The sequence below is a fragment of the Aspergillus ruber genome (genome assembly GCF_000600275.1).
Source record: "Aspergillus ruber CBS 135680 unplaced genomic scaffold scaffold00002, whole genome shotgun sequence".
NCBI classification, from domain to species: domain Eukaryota; kingdom Fungi; phylum Ascomycota; class Eurotiomycetes; order Eurotiales; family Aspergillaceae; genus Aspergillus; species Aspergillus ruber.
In genome coordinates this window covers 145,414-168,592 of record NW_024467298.1, presented here as the reverse complement: position 1 = coordinate 168,592, position 23,179 = coordinate 145,414, and the positions used below count along the sequence as shown (strand labels likewise).

The following is a 23,179-nucleotide window of genomic DNA, read 5'->3' as shown; positions in this document are numbered from 1 at the left end:
CCTGCACTGGGATGTTCCTTTCTGGAATATATATGACCTTTCAGGTCTTTCTCTTTTATCCCTTGGGCCTGTGTTATCTAACCCTACGAAGAGCTCTTCTGGCCCTTATGGCGTCCATGTCTGGATTAGGTCCTTCTGCACAGAAGGTCTTCTGAAAAAACGTCGACGAAATGTCAATTCTTTAATCATTTATCGGCAATCCAGATAGCTAGCCCAGTAGTCGTTGATTTACAGGAAACGTTTCAGACTGACCAACTGGGGGCTAGATACATTCCCAAGACGAGAGAATCCAGCTACCTGTGCGGATACTTATCCATGCCTGAATCAGAGAGATCCTGCTTAGGCGGCTTTTTACTGGCTCGACAGAAGACCATGGACCTAAGACTCGAGGCAATTGAGGCTACCCACTTCATCGCGTTCTCCCTAGGTGACGACATTTTGAGACCGTTCCTGAAATAGCTATTCTCATGGATCTAACTGGATTGTTCCCAACCCAGGGATTTACCTTTGCGATATTGGTTTTGTTCTTGCTGAAGACACGCCATACATTGAACAGATGGGACGTTGGTCAATGGAGAAATGTGGTAGGGCCACCTTCACATACAAAGGTGTCATAAAGCTCAGCTAGGGTAATGGAACATCCTTCTCATGGGTTCTAGCTAGGTAGCTATTGACGAGAATAATTGACATGAGGAAGGAACAAAGGAGGTAACGCCGTATTTATCAACAAAGCAAGCAACTGCATCTCACGTGATAGCCAGCAAACATGGCCGGGCCGTCGCACAAGGCTTCTGGTGATTATAAGGTTCTCTTCAACGAGAGACCTCGACTCATACAAGTGTCCTGGGCACCTACCTTCTGCAGTCGAGCTCAAGAACGAGATAAACCAACAGGAAATGCTAAATCCAAGCTCGACCTGTATCACGTGCTCAATAGCCACGTATTTAATTAGCATTATTCCTTCCTCATCCAGCAATCAACAAATCTCCATTAAATCCATCTTCGTTGTAAGTTATGCGATAACCCGCCGGAGCCTCAGGCAGTAATGCGATCAGGCAGAAAGGCAACAGCACAACTCCGGTAACCCTCTCAGACAAGTTTGGTTCGGTCCGATAAAAAACATAAAATTGACCCGTCGTTCCGGAACACACACGCTCAGGAGCTTTCTCAAAGGAGCTCTGCAAGAAACCTATGCATTGATTGGGAGCTATGATATCTCTTAGGCTGTCCGGATCACGCAATACCAGCGCAGCAGTGCTGAGTTAGTGGAAATTGAGGGGCCCAGTCGAGTCCAGATAAGAACCGGCTCCTTCCGTGGTGGCCGCGCCGCCGACAAACACTATGGGATACCAACACGTTATTGTCCCGCCTGGGAAGGGGAGTTTTACAGCATTTGACAGTGACATTGACGAGAGGTGAGCAGCACCCCTAGATATATCTGGTATGTGAAGATACTGATACGAGCTCAAGAACACTATGGACTTATCGAATCCAGGGAGCTGCGGCTGTCATTGGCACAGGCAATGCTCACCTGGCTGCGCTCCTGCTTTCCGGGACAGTGTTGCTTCTGTCGTTATTGTTAAGCTCTCATCGTGGGGAAGCTAACTATGTGCCCCTTCCCCATGCCCTGATGCATTTCATTGCATCTACAGGGGCTTGCTGCCTAAGCTGGGTGGATTTCCGTGATTCAGGAAACTGGAAATGTCCTGCCCTGTTAAGCTACGTCGTAGCGCTGGGTATTATACGAACATGTTGCAGATCCCACAAGCGCAAGATCCAGGTATATCGTCATATGAGTTTGGCGGTTACTGCGGCTCTAATTCTGGGAATTGTTCAATATTTACTTCCGATGATAATCTTCAACTCGACATATCGCCCAAGCTCTATCCAAAGCGCCTTGCTAGCTTGTCTAGTGGTGGTGGTAGTATTGGTACTGGTTACTCCTCGTCCAAGGTGCCCATTCATACCCGATGCCGAAAGCGACGAACCTGCTATAGAGGAGTCACCCGAAGAGACATGCTCCTTGTTTTCATACTACTGCTCGTACGATTGGATCACGTACGTGATCCTGCGAGGTTTCCAAAGAGACCTCACGATGGACGATTTGCCTCCTTTGCCAACATACGATGAGCCGCTGAAGTGGCTGAATAACATCAAGAAGCAGCGTCTTAGAGGCGGCAAAACATTCCGCACGCTGTACAGGTTGCTCAAGAAGGAAGTCACAACTATGATGGGCTGGGCTGCATCTACGGCAGTGGTCGAATTTCTCGCTCCATATTCGATGTTGCGATTGCTAGCATATCTGGAGGATCCGTCGGAGGCAGTTGTTCATCCGGCTCTTTGGATTGTTTTGCTCTTTGTTGGGCCAATTGTTCGTTCACTTTGCTATCAGCAATACATCTTCACTGCCACTCGACTTCTTGTCCGCGTCAACATGTCTTTGGTCCAGGAGATCTACCAAACGGCCATTAAATCACACATTTATGATGACTCTATCGGAGACCTCAGTCGCAAGAGACCATCGGGACGAAATAAAGAGTCAAAAACGCCAAAGTCTGGCCAGGCCAATCTAACGAGTCTGATGTCTTACGATGTCGATGCGATTTACAATTCACGGGACATATTTTACGTCGCAACAGCATGTCCAGTATCGACCACCATTGCCATGGTTTTCCTATATCAGATGCTTGGCTGGCCTTCGCTTTTGGGTGTCATTGTTCTATTCCTTCTCACGCCTCTTCCTGCCTTGGCATCGCGCAAGATATCGCGTATTCAACAGTCTGTGCTCCGTGCGACTGATGTTCGTCTATCGAAGATTGCCGAATTCTTAAACTCAATTCGGACGTTGAAGTACTTTGGATGGGAACCTGCCGCGATTAACACGATACACGACATTCGTGGCATTGAACAGCAACGTCTCTGGAGACGCAGTGTTCACGCCGCTGGGATCTCCATGTCCGGGGACCTGTTGCCTTTCATCAGCTTACTGGTGATGTTTTCTGTCTTTGTTCTTTTCACAGACAATACTCTTCATGCTCCAATTGCATTCACCTCGCTTTCGATCATGGAGACACTGCGATCCCAGTTTGTCTGGCTTTCGAATATCAGTCGATTTTCTGCGCAGGGCGCTGAATCCCTCCGACGTGTGGACAGATTCTTCGAGTCTGCTGAAGATATACAGAGACATCCCGAGGGACCGTTAGAACTGAAGGATGTTACTTTTCGCCGGACTCCAATTGCTGCATTCAGACTACGGGATATCACCCTTCGCTTCAAGCAGAATGCCCTTAATATTCTTACTGGTCCGACTGGTTGCGGAAAGACTTCCCTATTACAGTCCCTTTTAGGCGAGACTGTTCTGGAATCTGGAAGTGCAACCGCACCCCGCGATATAGCATACGTTCCCCAAGCACCATGGTTACAGAACGATACTGTTCGGCAAAACATACTGTTTTACAGCTCCTACGACGAGAGTCGCTACAACATTGCCGTCGAGGCAAGCGGCCTAGCACAGGATTTGCAGCAGCTCCCACTTGGAGATTCCACTGTTGTGGGCGAGAGAGGGACATCACTTTCTGGAGGACAGAAGCAGCGGGTATCATTGGCCAGAGCTTTATACTCACGTTCGTCGACGCTTTTGCTGGATGATATATTCTCTGCTCTTGACACGCATACCACAAGTCTTGTCTATAAGCGATGCTTCCGCAGTGGCTTACTTGCAGACAGGACTGTTGTTCTTGTTACGAGCTTGCCTGTTGCATTGAAGGATGCAGAAATGGTGATTCGCTTGGAACATGGGAAAGTTGCTTCTGTACAATCATCCCAGCGAACTTCTCAAGTTGCCACGCCAAGTGTGGAAGAGATCGAGACCGGGGCTCTTCTTTCTAGCACTCCATATGAGGCTCCCCAAGAGATGGAGCCTCTGGCAGAGCATGTAATATCCAGTGGTGCTGTTCCGGAACAAGAAGTTGGTACAACAGGCATGGCTAAAGAGACAACAGCCACTGGTCGGGTGCCCCGTACGCTCTTTTTCCAATATATGGTCATGTTTGGGGGATTTTTCTACGCCGTGACAGCAATTGTGGCCACTCTCACAGTTCAATTCGCATACTTCGCCATCACCTACTGGCTTTCCGTCTGGACAAGCGCCTACGACAAGTATGAGCATCCAAACTCAATTTTCTACCTATCCGTCTACGCAGCGACAATTATCCTCTTCCTCCTCCTGCAACTCGCCAACAACCTCATTTACCAATACGGAGGCTGGGCAGCAGCCAAGAAAATGCATGCGAAGCTGGTCACCGCAGTCCTGTCAGCACCTATCTCCTGGTTCGACGAAAACCCCATCGGAAGAGCAATCAACCGCTTTGGAAATGATACACGCTCTCTGGACACAGTCTTGATAGATTGGCTCCGCATGTCAATCGAAAACTGGCTCCGATTCCTCCTCCGAATCGCAAGTATCGTATCCATAATGCCCGTCTTCGCCGTCCCAGTTACAATCATCTGCGCAACTGGATTTATTATCGGAGAGATGTACACCCGTGCACAGATCTCAATCAAACGACTCTGTTCCGTCAACTACTCCCCCGTATTCTCCCACTTCACAGACTCTCTAAGTGGCATGGCTGTTATCCGAGCCCGCGCTGGTATGGATGAAGTCTTCCAGGGCCTCCTCGCTGAAAAACTCGCCGTACATACTCGCTCCGCGGAGGCGCAGTATAATTGCAACCGTTGGGTATCTGTTAGGTCGGACTTTTGTGCTGCGTCTGTTGCGGCTGCGGCTGGATGCGTGGCATATTTCAGATCTGGATCGGCTGGCTTGGTGGGCTTCTCGTTGACCAATGCCATTGGTCTGAGTCAGACTATTCTCACGCTGGTGCGGACGATGAATGAGTTGGAGGTCGAACTAAACTCGTATCAGCGTATGCGTGAGTACGCAGATATCCAGCCTGAAGAACGCTTAAATGAAGAAGAACAGCAAAAGAATGCAAAATCCATCCCAGCTAGCTGGCCAACATCCGGCCTCATTGAATTCCAAAACGTCACAGCCCGCTACCAAAACGGCCCCGACGTCCTGCGCAACGTTTCCTTCATCGCACGACCAGGAGAGCGAATCGGCATCGTCGGACGGACAGGAAGCGGCAAAAGCACACTAGGACTCTCACTTCTCCGCTTCGTCAACATCATAGAAGGACGCATTACGATTGATGGCATCGATATACAGGATATTCTACTAAACCGCCTCCGAAAAAGCGTCACCCTCATCCCCCAAGAACCCGTTCTCTTCTCTGGCGATGTCCGCTCAAACCTCGATCCGTTCAATGAATCCAGTGACACTGAACTCCGCGCAGCACTCTCAGCATGTACATTCATCCAAACTCCACCACCCACAACTAACACAGAAGACCATCATCACCAACAGCAAAAACTAACCCTCTCAACCCCTGTCGCAACAAATGGCGAAAACTTCTCCCAAGGCCAGCGGCAAGTCCTATCTCTCGCCCGCGCGCTTTGCCGCCGCTCGAAAATTGTCCTCCTTGATGAGGCGACTGCCTCCGTCGACCAGGAGACCGATATGCATATGCAAAGCGTGCTGAGGGATATTTTTAAGGATTCGACGATTATTGCAATTGCGCATCGGTTGCGGACGATTGTGGATTATGATCGGGTGGTTGTTATGGGGGGTGGGGAGATTGTTGAGTACGCCCTCTTCTTAAAGTTTTACAGGTTATTGTTTATTTGCTAATAGTTGTAGGAATGATTCGCCAGCGAATTTGATTGAGAAGAGGGGAATGTTTTGGGATATGTTGAGGAATACGGGGGAGTATGATGAGTTGGTGCAGTTGGTGAAGGGACAGTCATAAGGAGAAAGAAGATACAGTTTGGTTGGTATATACAAGTTGTACATCGCATTGTACCTGCATTTGTACAGTCGGAGCAAGTATTGAAAACTAGATTGAAATCAAATCACATTTACCGCATCCAGCTATTGCTCACTATAAATGAACACTACTACGCAGGAGGAATCTGCTGCTGATCCTTCGGCCACTTTGCAATCGTCCTCTCCTCACCCGTCAACGTGAATTTGACGACAACATCCCGCTCATTATTCAACGCCACTTCGTACTTCCCAGGATATAGCACCCGGTTACCAAATTCATCTGTCCGAGCCACACTGTCAATCGTCACCGGGATAACCAACGTCTTGGACGACCGCGGCGTCAGACTTGGCAGTCTGTCAAACCCGACAAGCCATTTATTCGGATATGGCTCTGGACCGGCGGTGGTGTTTGCGAAGAGCATGGCTGTGTAATCTGATGCAGTGCGCCCCGTGTTGGCGATTCGGGCCGTGAAATTGAGGAAAGGCGTTTGCTCGATTCGTTCGTAGCCCGGGTGTGGCTGAGATAGGAGGTCATCGATGTTGTAGGTATTTGTCGATGCCGTTGCTGTTCTGTTAGACGAAGACGTGCTGAAATTAGTGTAGAAGAGACCGTGGCCGAATTCGTAGACTGGTGTGCCTGTGTACCACATGTAGGTCTGGCCTGGGTTGCTGCCGTTGGGCCGCAGGTTCATGTCAATCGCTGGGAAGGTTGTTGCGTATTCTGCTGGGTACTGGGTTACGACGAGACGGCCTGCGGGGGCGCGTTTGCCGGTGATGATGTCTCGTAATGCTTGGCCGCCGGATTGACCGGGATAGCCGCCCCAAATCAGAGAATTTACGTTTTTGTTCGATTTGAGGGATGATGAGTCGACTTGGCCGCCGCCCATTTGAAGGACGACGACGGGTTTGCCTAATTGGCTTAGTTGGTTGATGAGGTCCAACTGGTTGCCGGGCCAAGTGACGTTCAATCGGTCCATGGCTTCTGCTTCGAGGGTATTGTCGATCCCTCCTGCGAAGATGATGGTATCAGATTTCTTTGCTGCATCGAGAGCATCCTGGAATCCGTCTTGGGTCTCGGTAGTGATGTTGGTGCCAAGCGCATAGTTGACCGTGAAGCTCGAATCCTGGAAAGCCTCCAGCAGACTGGTAAGGTATGGGGCTTTTCCGTAATAGTTCCCTAGCATCTGCCAGGTTGCATTGGCCCATCCTCCGATCAGCGCCACACTACGGGTCGAGTTGGACAGAGGAAGGGTTCCGTCGTTCTTTAACAGAACGGTACCCTCCACGGCGGCCTCATAGGCAATGTTCCAGGCATCGGTTGTCACAACATCGTCCCAGTCTAGGTCGCGGTACTCGCTCTCCTTGCCATCGAAGTAGCCTGCTTGTATGAGGTTGGTATATAGACGTCTTACACCCCTCTCAATGTCTTCACGGGATACCAATCCCTCGTCAAATGATCCGTTAAAATAGTATTGGTACGTTGTGCCGCAGTCTATGTCAGTTCCAGCCCGAATGGAGTCAGCTGCAGCGCTCGTATAGTTTGCAGCATACTCATGAGGATCAAAAACATTTCCCACCGCTCCGCAATCACCAGATACGAAACCATGTTCGACGAAGTTGAACGTGTCGCGCAAAAGAGTCTGAAGGAAGAACGAGTTGGAGCAACTGGGAACCCCGTTTACCGCATTATACGAGCACATGAAACTCTTGACCTTGGCATCCCTTGAGGCAACAAGGAACTGGGGCATATAGTACTCTGAGAGATCCTGTTGAGTGATGCTCATGTCGTTTCCCAGACGCGAATGGTCATCCCAGTTCTCGATGTCATAGCCACCGTAGTGCTTAGCATTTGCGATCACCTTAACGTGTTCAGTATCCAAGCCGCCCTGAATGCCGGTGATATATTCGTACGCGTAAGTGGACGCCAATATGTACGCATCCTCCCCTGGGGTTTCTTGGCCACGGCCCCACACTGGGTGTCGGAAGGTGTTGATGTTCGGGGAGTATGTATTCAAGCTGAACCGTCCGATATTGTTGAACGCACGTGCCTGTGTTGATATAATGGATCCGATTTGGTTGATCAAGGTCCGGTTCAACGCAGACATGGTCAAGATCGGCATTGGAAACGATGTTCCCCAGCTCCAATCTCCTTCCGGGGTGAAGTTTGTGTGAGCCAAGCCATGGAGCGATTCATACCAGACTTGGTATTTGGGCAAACCAAGTCTCGGAGCACCACCGCCCGTATTGCCGGAGTTATTGACGAGCTCGTCAAATGTAAAGAGAGAAACGAGAGAAGCAGCTCGGTCATAAGAGCTGGCTGAAGTGTTGCATACCAAAGCTTTGCTCAGCGGTCCATTCTCGCAGTCAGGGAAGGACAGCTCAATAGTGGCCGTAGAAAGCGGATCAAGAGGTGGTTCTGGGTTGACATTGTAGTCCGTGTTGCTAGTCTTTGTCTGGGCTACTGTGGTCGACAGCAACACCGCCAACACGGCAAGAACGGACTTGGTAGCCTGCATGGTAAACAAAGCCTTGTGGTTGATGCCATTTCTCAGTCCGGAATGTCCGTATTTATATTATGACAAAAAACGTCACAACTATTCGGATAAAGGCCAATTATCCAAGGCCATCGGCACTCTTCTAGGCCTGTATACAAAGGGAACTTCCGAAACCCCAGATGTTCATCCGGATCCAGCAAGTCCCGCAGTCGATCTTGGTCCTCCAAAACGCGGGGGATTGTGCGGTCTTTCTGGATGTACACATTTTAGCCTGAATGTGTCTGCCATAGATTTTGACGTCAATCCGCAGGGTAGCTTTCCTTCTCGTGGTGAGATGCGGAGTGTCCGTGTGCTCCGGATGGGTTGACTCCGGTCGTCATACGGGAGGTGACTGTGTCGGAATGAAGCGATGCATCCTTGATTCAGGCTAAACCTCCAGTCTTGTCTTCCATGGCATGATGTTTTGGTAGGGAGATATAAGCGTTAGGCTAATCCGGGTGTTGATTGACCGAGTAACTTCGTAGTGTTTACTCCGCAAACGCCGGGAGATGTTCGGTAAAAAGCATAACACGCTAGCCTGTTTTTGGACAAATTTCATGTGGCTTGGGATTTGTGGCTCGTGTATAAGTGGCTGGTGCATCTATGCAACCATGACGTTTTTTCTACAAATACAACAATGTCGAGGATTAATCTTATATCGTGATATACTGAGGCTTGGGGGGTAATTGCTCTGATAGGATATGCTCCGGCTGAATCAACAATTTGGTGAGCTCTATCTTCTTTCTAACCATGAAATATGAGCTCTTGTTGAGGCGAATTCCCAGAGTTGAAGATGTATTTACATCGCCATGACATCACGGTTATTATTGAGCTTGATAAAGGAAAATGTTGCTCTTAGACCTGGTGGTTTGGTTAAAAAACACCAGTACAGCAACCATGTCCTTCTTACTAGGATACCTACACCAGCTTGTCGACACAGCCCTCTCCTTCCTAAAGTTGATCCAAAGCCGGGAAATAGGATGGCTCACTATCGTACGCGAAACGGGTGAATTCAAGCGCGAGCAGCAGCCGCTATGGAAAAAGTTCAAATTGGTGCTGCTGTTCAACCCGTTGACGGAATGGTTGGACCAGACGCATTTGTTCCGCCTCTACACGCATGAAAAGAACATTGAGGCTGGTTTGTCAAAACGCTCCTGTATAACCGATGATTATACTGACAATTCTTAGGGCAGGAGGAAGTAGCGGCGCAGTCGCACAAACAGATCAAAGGCTTCATTGACTTTTTCCACATCAATATGAACGATTTCTTACCTTCAGATCCAGAACAGTACGGATCATTCCAGGACTTCTTCATTAGACACCACAAACCCGAGGCCAGGCCTCTGTATGCTCCGAATGATAAGAAAAAAGCTGTTGTCGTGGCCGACTGCCGGATAGTCGTATATCCCACCGTTGAAAAGACGCGCAAGCTCTGGGTGAAAGGCAGCCAATTCACAATAGCCAATCTCATCCGTGACTCCGATCGTTCGAAGCCTTGGGATAATGGAGCGGTGGCTTGTTTCCGGTTAAGTCCCCAGGACTACCATAGGTACCATTCCCCTGTGGAGGGTAAAGTGAAGTGGTTCAAGCAGATTCCGGGCGACTATTTCGAGGTTGATCCTATAGCCATTCGGAGCTCTGTGAATATCTTGACCGAGAATGCCCGTTGTGCTGTCTGTCTTGAGACTAAGGAGTTTGGAGAGGTATTGTTTGTCGCTGTGGGAGCATCAGATGTTGGAACCGTTGAGTAAGTGCATGCCATCTCCACCGATCACTTTCGGTATTCTAACAGATACAGGTTCCATGACAAGACGATGACTGCAGGAGAGCACATCAAGAAAGGTCAAGAACTTGGTCTCTTCAAGTTCGGTGGATCGACTATTATGGTGGCCTTCGAACAGGGCCGTATCAAGTTCGATGAAGATCTGGAGCGCTGGAGTCACGACCAGGTTATGGTTGATGTAACGGTTAACAGCAGCATGGGGACTGCAGTCAGTGAGAAGCAGTGAGAATGTTCGTCCTGTCTATTTGAGTTGGTTTGACTACCAAGTTTTCAGTTTGGATACTCTGTTGTAAAAATGTAATGCAGTCTATGGAACAGAAAAAGGTCTATACTTGTAAATAACACATTTTCTTACAGGCAGTTTTATGGGTTTCAATTTTGTTCATTTTCAGTAAAAACACAATACGAGTAGTCCATATAATCAGGTCAAAATTTCTCATGCTTCTAATAAGCACTATCAATAGTAATTCAAGGATTGGACGCTCGTGGCAGGTTTTTGCTGTCATGAGTGCTGGAGATTCGAAGGGTTTCATTTAGAATGTCCCATTTTGGGAACACGATCTGGACTGGGCAAAACACCAGCATTCTCATACGACCGGAACGTACTAACCCACGCCTCGTAAGTATCATCAATACGATCCCATCCAAGCCTTCTCGCCTTCACTGTAGTACTCATAAACGGCGCCCCCGGCGTACTCGGACAGAACAGCCAGTTCATCATCGCAAACCCATGCACCTGGAATGAATTAGAATTACCACCATACTTATCCACAACACTTTCCCAAACAGTACTCTTATCCTGTGCCCACTCAACAAGATCCATCTGAGGTTTGTTGTCGTCGCTGGGGGCTTCGGAGCCATCCATCGGGACCTGATAGTACTGCGCGAACATGGTCCAGAAGAACCGCCATACTATTGCGTCGCCGTTAGAATGGTCGAAGGCCTCGTCTTTGCAGTGGTTTTGCGTTGCAGCCCAGACGGTTAGATCGGCGACACTGGGGGCGTAGCACTGGTCGTCGACTCGATGGTAGCCATTCATGTTTCCGGGCCATTTTGGGCTCTGGCCGAGTTCACGGCAGATAAGGAAGTATTGAGCGATTGGGAGGGCTTCGTTTATACCGGAAACTAGGGATAGAGTTAGTCTGTTGTAAGGTTGTATAAAAGGGTGGGCGTGTTGCCTACATTGTGGGGCGAATCCGATAATGCCGAAAGGTCGAATGATGTTGTGATGTTGTAGTGCCAGGTGCTGTGACGTTTCTGGATTTCGAAGAGATCGTCCTCCTGTTTGTAATAGAAGATCGTTTCGCTTCCCGGACCATCGTATCGTGGGCTATCCTCATGGCAAGGCATGTTGAAGTTCTGGAATTGAACTCCATAGTGCTACTACAAGTCAGACACCACCCTCGTATTTGATATAAGGAGTAAAATACCTTTCCACCAGTTTGCAAACACATACGTTGAAGCTTCGGACACGCTACATCGATTGCTTCCAGAAAGTTGCGGAATAGCGGATTGTTCCTTTCAGGGAGTTTGCTGAGATCACTATTGTGAGCGTACGATGTGAAGAATGCATGGGTAACATCCTTGCACACAAAATTCATCTTCTCCACAATTGCTTCCTGAGAGTCCAGGAAGTTGATACCGATGAAGGTGACTCGGGGGTCAACCCAGTAGTTGCTTGATGGCTTGCGCGAAGTGATGATGATTCGGGACCTGCACAGTAGTCAGTGTTACCATGTTATATGTGACATGTTAGGCCCATGCCACAGTGCTTACCACTCAGACTTGGGTGTCCGAATCAGATGTTCGACAATAGCATGGCCACTGATGCCGTTGACACCGGTGACAAATGCAACCCTACTCGAGGGCGGCGCATGAACGGAATTGCTCATCGTGCAAGTGTAACATGAGGATGTATACTGTCGAATCGAGCAGGTATGCTGTCCTGTTCCCTTCTAGTGATTGAAATTCAAGGGCTCTTCCAGCCCTTTTTATCGTCTCATGTCGACAACGGCTACAGCCAAGCCGGCATACATCATCGACCCTGGTCGAGCACCGATTGCCGAATAAAGTCTGTCCACTCAGCAGTACAAATTCGGCACTCTCGCTGCTTCGGACTCTTAACTCTCGCCGTCCTGTAGGCAATACGAAGTGCTTATTGGTATGCAGCACGAACCCTTATCGGTCACATCGGAGGTTACCATGTCCGTATCAAGCATCGCATCTTAATCAATCGCAAGAGCGATTTCCGCTTTAGGCCAGGCGGTGATACTTGACGCCGGGAGGTTTACCAGACCTGTCTAGCTCCCGGCTCGGCAAGCGGGACCTGGGCCATTTCAGGACGGAATTTGGGTGGGATTCGTACGGAATCATTAAATGCATAATGGATTGTGTATAGGGTAGCATAATTTGGCATTTTGGCCAAACGCCGGCCCGGAAACTCAACATTTACAACATTTGTTTGGACAGTATTAGGGTTAAGACAAAACGGGGTTATGGGGTTTCAAAGCCACGAAAAGGGTTTTTCTCGTGTATCGTGTGTTCTAAAATATTATTTGACTCTTTCGTTAAAATAATGTTAACCTTATCCTAGTTGTTATTTGAAATGGTTGACGAAAAGTGAAGTCACCGCATGTGCTCGACCAGCCGCCAACTCTTTGCGACTACCTAATATACAAATGTCATGATTCACTCCAGGAGAAGAGAAAATGGGACAGTCCACATCAAAAACATTGTCTCAACGAGACCGGAATATCGGCCAAGTCATCCTAAACCGAGCAGATGAGCGAGCTCACCAACCTAAAAACGAGCACACAAATAACCTAAATGCTCTTAATGCAGCTACCCAGCTTGATATAATGAGAACTTACATCGGAGACATCGGCCTCGATGCCACGCAGCAAGATCTATCCAGATTCATAAACGTATGCCACCTTGCCTTCGACGGCAGAGGTACATCTCGAGTCAAGAAACAAGCCGTGAACACGATCCTCGGGCAGGAAGCGCAGATGCTCCGTGTGAGGGATGTGCTTGAATACTTGACGAACAAGGGGTAGATTGCCTATGTTCTCGACCCCGAGACTGCTGAGAATATGGTGAAGAATGAGGTAATTGGTGTGGGGGATGTGTCTACGAGATTCAGGGACGTTGCTGAGATTATGAGATTGACGAATCCGTATTCGAAGGATTGTTTTAATGCTTACTTTCCGTATCCTTGGTACTGGTTGATTTACACGATAACGTGTGATCGGTTTCTGCGTCCGGATGTTTTTGATCTGGATCGGATTTCGGATGTCGTTCAGCAGCGTCTGGATGATACGGCCTTGTAGTGGTTTGTTGTTCTGGTTGTCGTTATTGCCATGGCTTACTTTGTTTTACTTGCTTATGGAGGAATTCCTAAGGTATCGATGTTTATTTTCGCCCATGATTATGTACAATCGTAATGAATGACGACCGAATTTATACGCCTGGCTCCTCTAATATATGTGTAGCAGCCGGTAACTTCTATAACAAACACAAGACAGAAATGCGACATGTTGCTTATGCTTTTGACTTGGAGGACTTCACCTTCCCATCTCTTCTGACCTCTTTCTCGAGTTCGTTCAAAGCGGCGCCGTACCGCGACTTAGCATCGGCCACATCGTCGAGCTTCATGTTCACCCGTTCGACCTTGGAAGCTCTGGTTATTTTGCCATCAGAACCTCTGGCAATCTCGTTTGTGAACCATCTGCCTTCTCTGTGTGCGAAGAGTGTCCATGCTGATCCTTCCTTGTGAGCACGTGCGGTACGTCCGACACGGTGGATGTAGGTCGTGATGCTAGGAGGAACGTCGTAGTTGACAACATGGGTCAGGGATGGGAGGTCAAGACCACGCGAGGCGCGATCAGTTGCGACAATAACGGAGATCTTGCCCCGGCGGAAGGCTGTGAGGGTCTTGCGGGAGGCGGATGATTTGTTCGATTTGATGATAGTTCCCACCTGGCTAGCAAGAGAAGGATCGAGTAGGCCAAGCAAGCGAGAAAGACGAGATGCTGATTCAGAGGACTTGGTGAAGATAAGAACTGTCGTGCGCGCGGGATCGGATTTCGGTGTGGCCTTGGCAGATTCTTTTTCAGAGTCAGAGTCCGATTCGGATTCATATTCGGACGATGAAGTTGCTTCTGAGGACTCAGATTCGGAATCGGATTCCTCAGAGGAAAATTCATCAGAGCTGCTCTCTTCAGAGCTAGTATCATCAGAACTAGTGCCATCAGAACTGGTATCATCATCAGAACTTGTGTCATCATCAGAACTGGTGTCATCTGCCTGCACAGCGCGGGCAGGTCTTGTGCTTGAATCAAGATCACCAAGACCAATACGAGACCGCAGGAGGCGCAGAAGATAAAGTGGTTTCTGCGCGCCATCTCCAACCGAGATAAAGTACTCTTTGAGTGTCGATGGCAGAGTAAACTGGTCGTCTGTAAGAGTCACGTCCTCGTCATCTGCGACACGGTCGGCTGATCCAATGACAGCCAACTTAGGGTTGGTCAAGCGCAATGAGTTCAGCTTCGAGACATCCCTGGTCATTGTGGCACTAAGAACAACCTTTCTGGGATCTTTGTTCTCGATAGGAAGCCCAAGGTCCGACATGAGTCTTCCACTGAATCCGAAAGTATTCGGAGACTTTCTCGCATCCAAAGAATTCATTACAACATCAACCCATTCCTGGAAGCTTTCATTCAGCAGTCGATCGGCTTCGTCAATGACAAGCCATTGAAGGTGTTTCAAGGTAAAGCCCTTTGTGTAGCGAAGATGGTCGACAAGGCGACCCGGCGTACAAATAAGAATGTCGACGTTGGGTTCGGGTTTGTGCAGGTAACCAGGTAAAGACTCGTTAAGATCTGCTGCTTCGGAGATATAATCTTGCATGTTGAAATCTGCCCAATCGTCTGCGGTGAATCTGAATTGCTGTCGTGACTTGAAAGACTCAGGGCCGTAGACTTGATCCACGCGCATCAATAGCTGCTGTTCGTCTTTGATGGCGACATTTCCCACCGCTGATCCAATCTGTAAGCCTGAACCCGCGGTGCATAGCTCAGTAGCCTCTCTAGCTTGCTTCACCAATTCTCGAGTAGGGACAACGATAAGTCCTCTCAATCTTGGTGCGGGAATATGTTCCAAGTTAGTCACCAGTGGAAGGACATAGGACAACGTCTTTCCGGAGCCAGTCGCAGCCGAAATACAAAGGTCACCCGAGTGCTCCTTAGGTCCAGGCAGAAGCAATGGAATAACAGTAGATTGCACTGCAAATGCTTCTTCGTATCCGTGCTCTTCAAGAATGCGTAAGAGATCGGGTTTGATGCCAAGGTCGGAGAACTTCGCTTTCGCATCCGATGATGTTCGAAGAGGATTTGCCAGCCAATAAGGAAGAGTTGAATAGGTCGGTAATTCCTCTTCTTCAAGCGTGGCCTCTGGCTGGGGCAATGGCTCCAGACCTTGGGCCACTACAGGTTCTGCTGTTGTCACTTCCGGTTTTGATTCCTCCGATCCTTTCTTTGACTTTGCTGCTTCTTTAACCTTGGCTGATCTCTCGAATTTGGATAAAACACCAGAGTATTTGTTTTTCTGAGATTGCGGCGTGTCGTCCTCTCCGTCGTTGGCGGCATCGGCTTTCTCAGATTCCCCGGTCTCCTCTTCTATATCTTCAGCGACCTCATCGCCCTCATTATGCCCCTTGGAAGTTCGTCGTTTTGAACTTCTCGACTTCTTGGCGTCAGACTTATTGTCACCTGCGCTTGGAGAACCATCTTTGCTGCTCCTCTCCGGGATAGCACTTTCTTTCCGGGTCGCATCCTCTTGATCATCGGTCTTGTTTTCGGATTTGCGCTCTTTCTTCGATCGTTTCTTCTTATGAGAGTCTGGGGATGAGAGGGAGCTCTTGTCTTTCTTGGACTTCTTGATCGGCGTGGATGTCGAGCTATCGACGGCGGTGCCATCTAGGTCTCTCTTTCTCTTATGCGATTTCTTTGCGCTTTGCGGGGTATTCGATTCATTTGTAGGAAGGTCATGGCGTATATATCGGTCCTTTGCCATCTTCAAGGATATCGACCTGTCCGAGGGGTCTGTAGAGGAAATTTGGTGCTGCGTCGATGAGAAAAACCGTCCGAATAATTTCTTCCAGCGGGGGCAATTTCCCGACGCCGATAATTGGCTACTGGCAGAATTGTCACACCGCCCGTTGGTCCGCCTGAATCTGGACTTCCCTGAAGGACAACGTTCGATGCGCAAAGAAGCTCCATTAAACCCCTGGGCATATGAGAGTGACAGGAGCTTGCGCAATGGGAAGCGCAGATAGGTATATTATACAGATGCTGCTTAGAGCTTTCTTGAGCGAAAACGACAGCCAAAATGCCGTATAACATTGCGTGAGTTTTGTCGCATTCAAGCTCGGAGTATCGGTACTAATTCAATTGGCGCAGTATGGTTAGCGACTTCTTCTTCCCTCAACCAGGTCTGTTTCTGCTATTGGGGTTATATGTTTGGGGGTATTGCTGAGACTATAACAGGAGGAGTTGAAAGTCACATCTACCAGCTGTCGACCGTAAGCATACCGGACGGTTTTATTTCGCACTAGCCTAATACTTATCGCGTTTCAGAAACTCATCGATCGTGGACATAAAGTCATCATTATCACTCATGCATATAAAGGACGTACTGGAGTTCGGTACCTCACCAATGGCCTCAAAGTCTACCATGTCCCGTTCTTTGTCATATACCGCGAGTCGGCCATGCCCACGGTGTTCTCCTTTTTCCCTATATTCCGGAATATCGTCATTCGCGAACAGATTCAGATCGTCCATGGGCATGCCAGTTTGAGTTGCTTCTGTCATGAAGCAATTCTACATGCGCGGACCATGGGGTTACGAACGGTGTTTACAGACCATTCGCTGTTTGGGTTCGCTGATGCGGGATCGATCCTTACGAACAAGCTTCTTAAGTTTACTTTGAGTGATGTTGACCATGTAATATGCGTCAGTCATACATGGTGAGTCCAAACCCAAGCCAACTATGATAACTGCTAACTTATCAATCTCAGCAAGGAAAACACCGTACTCCGCGCATCCCTAGACCCCCTCATGGTTTCTGTAATACCAAACGCAGTGGTTGCAGAGAACTTCTGTCCATTAGCATACGCGCCTCGCCCAAATGATCGAGAACATGGGCCATTATCCGAGTTGCGGCCGCAGCCGAAACCGATTGGACCAAACGATATTATCACGATAGTGGTGATTTCGCGTCTTTTCTACAACAAGGGAACAGACCTTCTGATCGCCGCTATCCCACGGATTCTCGCTTCCCATCCGAATGTGCGCTTCATCATTGCAGGCTCAGGGCCAAAGGCAATTGACCTGGAACAAATGCTGGAAAGGAATGTACTTCAGGATAAAGTGGAAATGCTGGGCTCTGTTCGACACGAGGAAGTTCGCGATGTCATGGTCCGTGGCCACATCTACCTTCATCCCAGTCTGACAGAAGCTTTTGGTACGGTGATTGTGGAGGCTGCCAGTTGTGGGTTGTACGTGGTGTGTACCCGTGTCGGCGGTATTCCCGAAGTGCTTCCCCAGCACATGACAACCTTTGCAAAGCCAGAAGAGGACGATTTGGTCATGGCGACTGGCAAAGCGATCGGGGCGTTGCGCTCGAATAAAGTACGCACTGATCGATTCCACGACCAAGTGAAAATGATGTACTCCTGGACCGACGTCGCACGGCGAACGGAGCGAGTCTATGGAGGCATATGCGGGGATATCAGCCCAGAAGAATTTTACGGCTACTATCCCGGACAAGGCTGGGAAGCTAGTGGAGATAGAGTACGAAGCTTTGCCTTGATTGATCGGCTTAAGCGATATTATGGCTGTGGTGTATGGGCAGGCAAACTATTCTGTCTGTGCGTTGTCATCGATTTTCTTCTTTACGTTTTCCTTGAAATGTGGTTTCCGCGGGCAAACATCGACATCGCTCGCAGTTGGCCTAAGAAGCTAAACCAGCAAGACAAGCTTAAGGCTCGAACCAATCGTGATCCTGAAACTACTTCCTGAAAAGTTTACTTGAGAGGAATATTGTTCTAATGCTTTTGATCATTCACTCGTATTAATGTACAACAACCGTGATACCCATGCTAATTATACATGAATCGTTACTGAAAATGAAAACCAGTTTTCAAACGCCAACACCAGCAGTCTCCACTTTAGCTCCGCTTCGTGCTGGGCTCATATTTCCACTCCGAAGCCAACATTTAAGCAGAATCAGGCTGGACATTCTCTGCGCCAAGGGCACCCTTGTCACCACGCTGGCCACCATGGGCCTGGTCGCGCTCCAAACCCCGCTGTTCAGGGATATAACGCTCGAAGCCAGGCTCTCTGCTAGCACCAACGCCCTCGAGACCACCACCGCCGTGCTTACGGTGGCTTTGGCCATCATGCCTCAGCTCGCTGCTTGTCTGGCCAGAACCCGGGTGTCCAAGACCGGTGTAGACATCCTGTGATGTGGATCCCTGCAGGGTATCCGCTGCAGAGGTCTTGACGGACTCCTTGCCGTGACCGCGCTCGACGTTGGGGTTATTTGCCTGGCTGCCGGGCTCGTTGATGGTGTTGGGTGTGAAGGAGTTGCTGGCAGGGGCAGTGCCGGGGGGGTGTGATTCGGCATGGAATTCGGGGGCATAGTCTCCGGGGGTTGCCTTGACACCGGGTTTGTGCTAGTTGCCTATTAGTATTGGGTTAAATATGAATGAAGATTGTTGACTTACTCCACCATGCTCCTGAGGAGCGTTGGTAGGTTGCACACTGGGCTTGAACTCGCCCTGCTTGGGGGTAGCGATCGAGTTGACGTTGTTGAGTTCACTCATGATGGGTGTGTATATGTGTAGTGTGGTGGTGAGAAGTGTATAGGAAGGATATAGAGTAGAGTTAAGATATGTTTCTGGGTATCAAAGAAATTGAATGATTCTGCTATGCTATTCTCAGAGGCGACTCATACCCTACTTTATAATGCCATTTGCTGGGTCTCCCAATCCGACATCTTGGCAGGGTTTGGGTGGATGACGTCAGGTTGAGCGGCGTTGACTTCATAGTCCTCTCACGCTCCACCAAACCAGTACCACTTACCAGCATGAACACTGGGAATATATGGACCATGACGTTAACAGTTGTTGCACTAAAATCTGGTTGAGATCCGCCAGGAACAGTAACCGGCCTGTTCAGAGCTATGGTGTCAATGTCCAGGGGAGAGTCGGGAAATGTTGTCATTATACTCCATAGGAATCTCAAGGAAAAAGATGGAGAATGTTCTATCAAATTCAATTCGATGTAGCTAGGTATCTTTGGGGTATGTCAGCTTCTCCTGTTTCCGTTCCGTCTGCGCCTGAAACGATCCGATCCCAAAGTCCAAACAAGGTATCTCAGGGAATTAGAGTGTTCTGGCCTATTGGCCATTCCAGCGACCACTTTCGGGTTTATGCTGTCTCGCGTTGTGTTGTATTGTGTTGTGTTCTGTGTACGTGCTTATGCAGTCCATCACTTCATTACCGGTGGTCTCCCTTCCTTATTCCACTTCACTCGACTCTGTACCCATTCCACTGCTTCTTGAACACCACTCCCCATCAACGCGCTTATTGGGAGTACGCGACTATCCCGAACATCGGCCCCCTTCTCACCCTCAAACACCTTCCGAACAAACCCTTCCTTAATGCGCACAACCTCCACACAATCCTCCCGATCTTGCTTATTCGCCAAAACTAGTATCGGCACCCCCGCAACCTCAGAATGCTGCAACACCGACTCCAAAACCTCGCGACACTCTTCTAACCGCCCAAAGTCGCTCCCGGGCGCATTAATACCCACCATCTGCTCGGTGAATTGCTGCATAGCCTCAGACGAACTAGGTCGTCGTCCCGTAGAAAACAGTCGAGCGATATCCGGATCCTGTCCGACGTCTGCGCTATCTACCACGAAGATGATCGCGTGACAGCTGGTGTAGTAGCTCTGCCAAAGTCCGCGCATGGATATTTGGCCCCCCACATCCCAGATCTTCAGGTACATGTCCGGTAATGAGATGTTTGCGACATTCTGGCCGACGGTTGGAACGGTTTTGCCGGGGTTGGGGGCGGGGGCGCCGTCGGGACGGGGTTGGTAGAGGGACTTTATTTGCGAGAGGAGAGTGGTTTTGCCGGCGTTGTCAAGGCCAAGGAGGAGGACGGAGTATTCTGGTCCGTTAGCATGAGTCCATATGTAATGAGGCACGAAGTGTCACACCCTCTTTGCTAGTGGCGTAGAGATACAGCGATTTAGCCAGATGGTACATAGTTGCGACGATGCGCGGAGACGCTGCGGAGTCCAGGCCAACTCCGACAAGATCGCAGTAGGTCGAGATTCCAATCAGAACAGGCAGGAAACGGGACAAAAGAGGAGAATCATGGCATCGCGGATGCTTTGATTCTCCTGGAGTATCGAATTTTCTCCTTTTTACTCGAACTCTTGGTATCTCTCCTTATCCAACGATTGTATCTCCTGTCAGCGACTTTCTTGGCCGATCCGCATCCTTGGCCCACGCGTCAGCCGCTTTCGGATTGGGCAATCAGGGCATGGGGTTTTGAAATGGGGGTACCCTATGCCCTATTTCTGCATTGGGAATCACGACATGGCGAGCTGAAGGCGAGCGAAGGCGTTGACAGAAGCTCAACTCACACCCTACATCCTACAGGGATTATGATTTCAAACACGTCTACTATATCAGCTCTGTCACAATATAGCACAAGACCGCCTGGTATCTGGATGATGCTACGCTTAACCAGGTCAACCAATTCCGGCTTTGGAATGGTTCCAGACTTGCTTCTCCCCACCTTAGATGCTCATTGCTCGGAGTTTTAAAATGATTCCAAAGGATCCCACTAGCATTCGCCTCCATTCAATTCCCTTGCTCTACTATCATTCGTCCATTTACAGCGCTGTTGTTTGACTAAGAACTCTCCAATTTGTCAGCCGGTTCTTCCGACGTTCGCAGAAATCCGTCCATATTTCCTTCTCTTTCCCCGCTGGCGACGTTGCAATATTTTTCTCATTTCTCCTTGCGGTCCTTGAGATTTAACCTAGGTTGAAGGCTAGGCTCTCAATGGCCGTTGTCCTTGTCTCTCCTTCTGGAGAAGGTAGCATTGTGTGATTGTTTTCCTTTGGCTCAGATAAGCTCGCTGTACCAGTGGTCGCATGTCTCGGACAGAATGTAACGGGCGGCCGGAGGCTCACAATCTGCCTTTAATGGAGGTTGACACCGTTATCGTGGGTACGTTGGGTATACCATACTACCACCAATAATGCACTTTGCTAACGCCGGGATTCGACAGGGAATGGGCCCGCGGCCATGATTCTGTCTTACATTCTCCATGGACATATCCCGCATTATTCAGCCAATCCCCCGCATCCAGACCCTCTACTCCATGCGAAGCTGCAGGATGCATCCCCGTTACTTGATCTCGATGTCGATACCCTGACGGAACACTTTGCGGCGTCGCGACTTTCTTACTCCACCCAGGCGCTTCCCGTTAATGTCCTTCTAGATACCCTTATCCGTCCTAGCGTCGACGTGGAAGACGCGGAGTGTACTACAAACGTTGAATGGAGGACTGTGCCTGAAAAGGCCGTTTCGCACTTGGTTATTGGCAATGCGCCACAGGCAGGTGGTCAGTGGGTGGACAACCCCATGCCTGCGAGCTGGGATATTCAGACACTGAGCTACGCGGCTATGTTGTCGCTTCCAGTGTACTGTTATGCGCGACACTATCACAAAGTGACTGGGAAAGAGCTACCTGCGTTTACTCGACCGACGCGACGTGAGATTGCGGAGTATCTACGCGAATATCCAAAGGCCGTTGGAATCGACGATGTTTTCCGATTCCACGAAACAGTGGCCGATATTTCCAGGACAGCGGACGGGTTTTACATAGCCTCGCATAATATCCGCTGCAAGCACTTGGTTTTGGCTAGTGGTATCTTTTCAGAAGTGATACAGCCCCTTCCGATGTTGAATCCGTTGGTATCGCTGGAACCTATTCCTGAGATACCGCTCCTTGTCGTTGGATCAGGATTCTCCGCGGCGGATGTGATAATCTCAGCTCCCGAAGACCAGAAAATTCTTCACGTGTTCAAATGGGATCCAGAGAATCGACCATCACCACTGCGCGGCTGCCATCAACACGCATATCCTGAATACGCCGGTGTCTACCGATTAATGCGACGAGCTGCGGTCGCTGCATCACCGACTGCGAAGCGACCTCGAGCAAAACGAGTAACCTCAGGCTCCTTCCTCGAAAGCCGATCCTGGGACGAGGTCTATGAAGGCCAACCCAATGCCGAAATTGCCGCTGTCGAGATGGGCGATGGTCATGCCACGGTGACCTTCCGTCGACCAAACGACGAGACATTCACGCGTAAAGTGCGCGGTCTGGTCTACGCCACTGGTCGACGGGGTACTCTAAACTATCTCGACCCTGGTCTTCTCTCCGAAGTACTTGAGCTTAGTGACAGGACTGAAATAAATCCGGCCATCTCGAGCCAGTCGCTACGCGCCAAAGCCTTTGAGAACCTAGAAGTCGCTCGCAATGTACATATCATCGGCAGCTTGACGGGTGACTCGCTCATCCGCTTCGCTTACGGAGGCTGCGTGCAGACAGCGGGTCGATTAATTGGTGCGTCTACCGGAGAAAGCGAAGGCACAAGAACACCCAGTGGCTCAGTGTCATCCAGGCCGAGAACGGCGCTTCCTATCATGAATGGCATCGATGGTCATCACATTTATCCCCATGAGCATCTTCCTACGTCCTTGGAAAAGGATAACAATCATTACTTGGTCTCCACCGCGGCTGAGAAAGTTGGTCTCGGTGGGTGGTGGACGTCGTTAATGCGATTATGGGGATAAGACGTCACCTGTATATGAAGTTAGAATTGTACG

At 49.4% G+C, this 23,179-nt stretch overlaps 10 protein-coding genes across 10 annotated transcripts; 5 read left to right on the top strand and 5 right to left on the bottom strand.

Moving 5' to 3' along the window:
• Window positions 1–947: 947 nt before the first annotated feature.
• Window positions 948–5,867, top strand: EURHEDRAFT_527884 (putative ABC multidrug transporter; the record flags this gene model as incomplete). Its single annotated transcript, XM_040787032.1, has 3 exons — window positions 948–1,415; window positions 1,471–5,703; window positions 5,759–5,867. The coding sequence occupies exons 1-3, from the start codon at window positions 1,342–1,344 to the stop codon at window positions 5,865–5,867; spliced, it is 4,416 nt and encodes a 1,471-aa protein (XP_040642512.1). The 5' UTR covers window positions 948–1,341.
• A 148-nt stretch (window positions 5,868–6,015) lies between these two features.
• xlnD (beta-xylosidase XylA) lies at window positions 6,016–8,400 on the bottom strand (the record flags this gene model as incomplete). Its single annotated transcript, XM_040783684.1, has 1 exon — window positions 6,016–8,400. The coding sequence occupies one exon, from the start codon at window positions 8,398–8,400 to the stop codon at window positions 6,016–6,018; it is 2,385 nt and encodes a 794-aa protein (XP_040642511.1).
• A 634-nt stretch (window positions 8,401–9,034) lies between these two features.
• EURHEDRAFT_408031 (putative phosphatidylserine decarboxylase) lies at window positions 9,035–10,569 on the top strand. Its single transcript, XM_040780726.1, has 4 exons — window positions 9,035–9,144; window positions 9,204–9,556; window positions 9,607–10,165; window positions 10,217–10,569. Exons 2-4 carry the CDS (start codon window positions 9,316–9,318, stop codon window positions 10,425–10,427), a joined length of 1,011 nt encoding a protein of 336 aa, XP_040642510.1. The 5' UTR covers window positions 9,035–9,144; window positions 9,204–9,315; the 3' UTR covers window positions 10,428–10,569.
• Window positions 10,570–10,730: 161 nt separating this feature from the next.
• Window positions 10,731–12,093, bottom strand: EURHEDRAFT_512149 (SDR family oxidoreductase; the record flags this gene model as incomplete). Its single annotated transcript, XM_040786038.1, has 4 exons — window positions 10,731–11,326; window positions 11,455–11,581; window positions 11,632–11,914; window positions 11,978–12,093. The coding sequence occupies 4 exons, from the start codon at window positions 12,091–12,093 to the stop codon at window positions 10,731–10,733; spliced, it is 1,122 nt and encodes a 373-aa protein (XP_040642509.1).
• An 816-nt stretch (window positions 12,094–12,909) lies between these two features.
• EURHEDRAFT_399146 (uncharacterized protein) lies at window positions 12,910–13,257 on the top strand (the record flags this gene model as incomplete). Its single annotated transcript, XM_040779902.1, has 1 exon — window positions 12,910–13,257. The coding sequence occupies one exon, from the start codon at window positions 12,910–12,912 to the stop codon at window positions 13,255–13,257; it is 348 nt and encodes a 115-aa protein (XP_040642508.1).
• Window positions 13,258–13,594: 337 nt separating this feature from the next.
• On the bottom strand, window positions 13,595–16,337 carry EURHEDRAFT_408028 (putative ATP-dependent RNA helicase DBP6). Its single transcript, XM_040780725.1, has one exon. It carries the CDS (start codon window positions 16,271–16,273, stop codon window positions 13,742–13,744), a length of 2,532 nt encoding a protein of 843 aa, XP_040642507.1. The 5' UTR covers window positions 16,274–16,337; the 3' UTR covers window positions 13,595–13,741.
• Window positions 16,338–16,660: 323 nt separating this feature from the next.
• EURHEDRAFT_446573 (phosphatidylinositol N-acetylglucosaminyltransferase subunit A/GPI3) lies at window positions 16,661–18,279 on the top strand (the record flags this gene model as incomplete). The annotated part of the gene is made up of 4 exons (XM_040783617.1): window positions 16,661–16,691; window positions 16,747–16,781; window positions 16,837–17,225; window positions 17,277–18,279. The coding sequence occupies 4 exons, from the start codon at window positions 16,661–16,663 to the stop codon at window positions 18,277–18,279; spliced, it is 1,458 nt and encodes a 485-aa protein (XP_040642506.1).
• Window positions 18,280–18,307: 28 nt separating this feature from the next.
• On the bottom strand, window positions 18,308–19,178 carry EURHEDRAFT_408024 (uncharacterized protein). The gene is made up of 2 exons (XM_040780724.1): window positions 18,987–19,178; window positions 18,308–18,935 (listed from the first exon to the last, which is right to left on the bottom strand). The coding sequence occupies exons 1-2, from the start codon at window positions 19,083–19,085 to the stop codon at window positions 18,477–18,479; spliced, it is 558 nt and encodes a 185-aa protein (XP_040642505.1). The 5' UTR covers window positions 19,086–19,178; the 3' UTR covers window positions 18,308–18,476.
• Window positions 19,179–19,752: 574 nt separating this feature from the next.
• EURHEDRAFT_447669 (ADP-ribosylation factor family protein) lies at window positions 19,753–20,539 on the bottom strand (the record flags this gene model as incomplete). The annotated part of the gene is made up of 2 exons (XM_040783680.1): window positions 19,753–20,441; window positions 20,491–20,539. The coding sequence occupies 2 exons, from the start codon at window positions 20,537–20,539 to the stop codon at window positions 19,753–19,755; spliced, it is 738 nt and encodes a 245-aa protein (XP_040642504.1).
• Window positions 20,540–21,438: 899 nt separating this feature from the next.
• On the top strand, window positions 21,439–23,146 carry EURHEDRAFT_373901 (uncharacterized protein; the record flags this gene model as incomplete). The annotated part of the gene is made up of 2 exons (XM_040778583.1): window positions 21,439–21,514; window positions 21,576–23,146. The coding sequence occupies 2 exons, from the start codon at window positions 21,439–21,441 to the stop codon at window positions 23,144–23,146; spliced, it is 1,647 nt and encodes a 548-aa protein (XP_040642503.1).
• Between the last annotated feature and the right edge of the window lie 33 nt (window positions 23,147–23,179).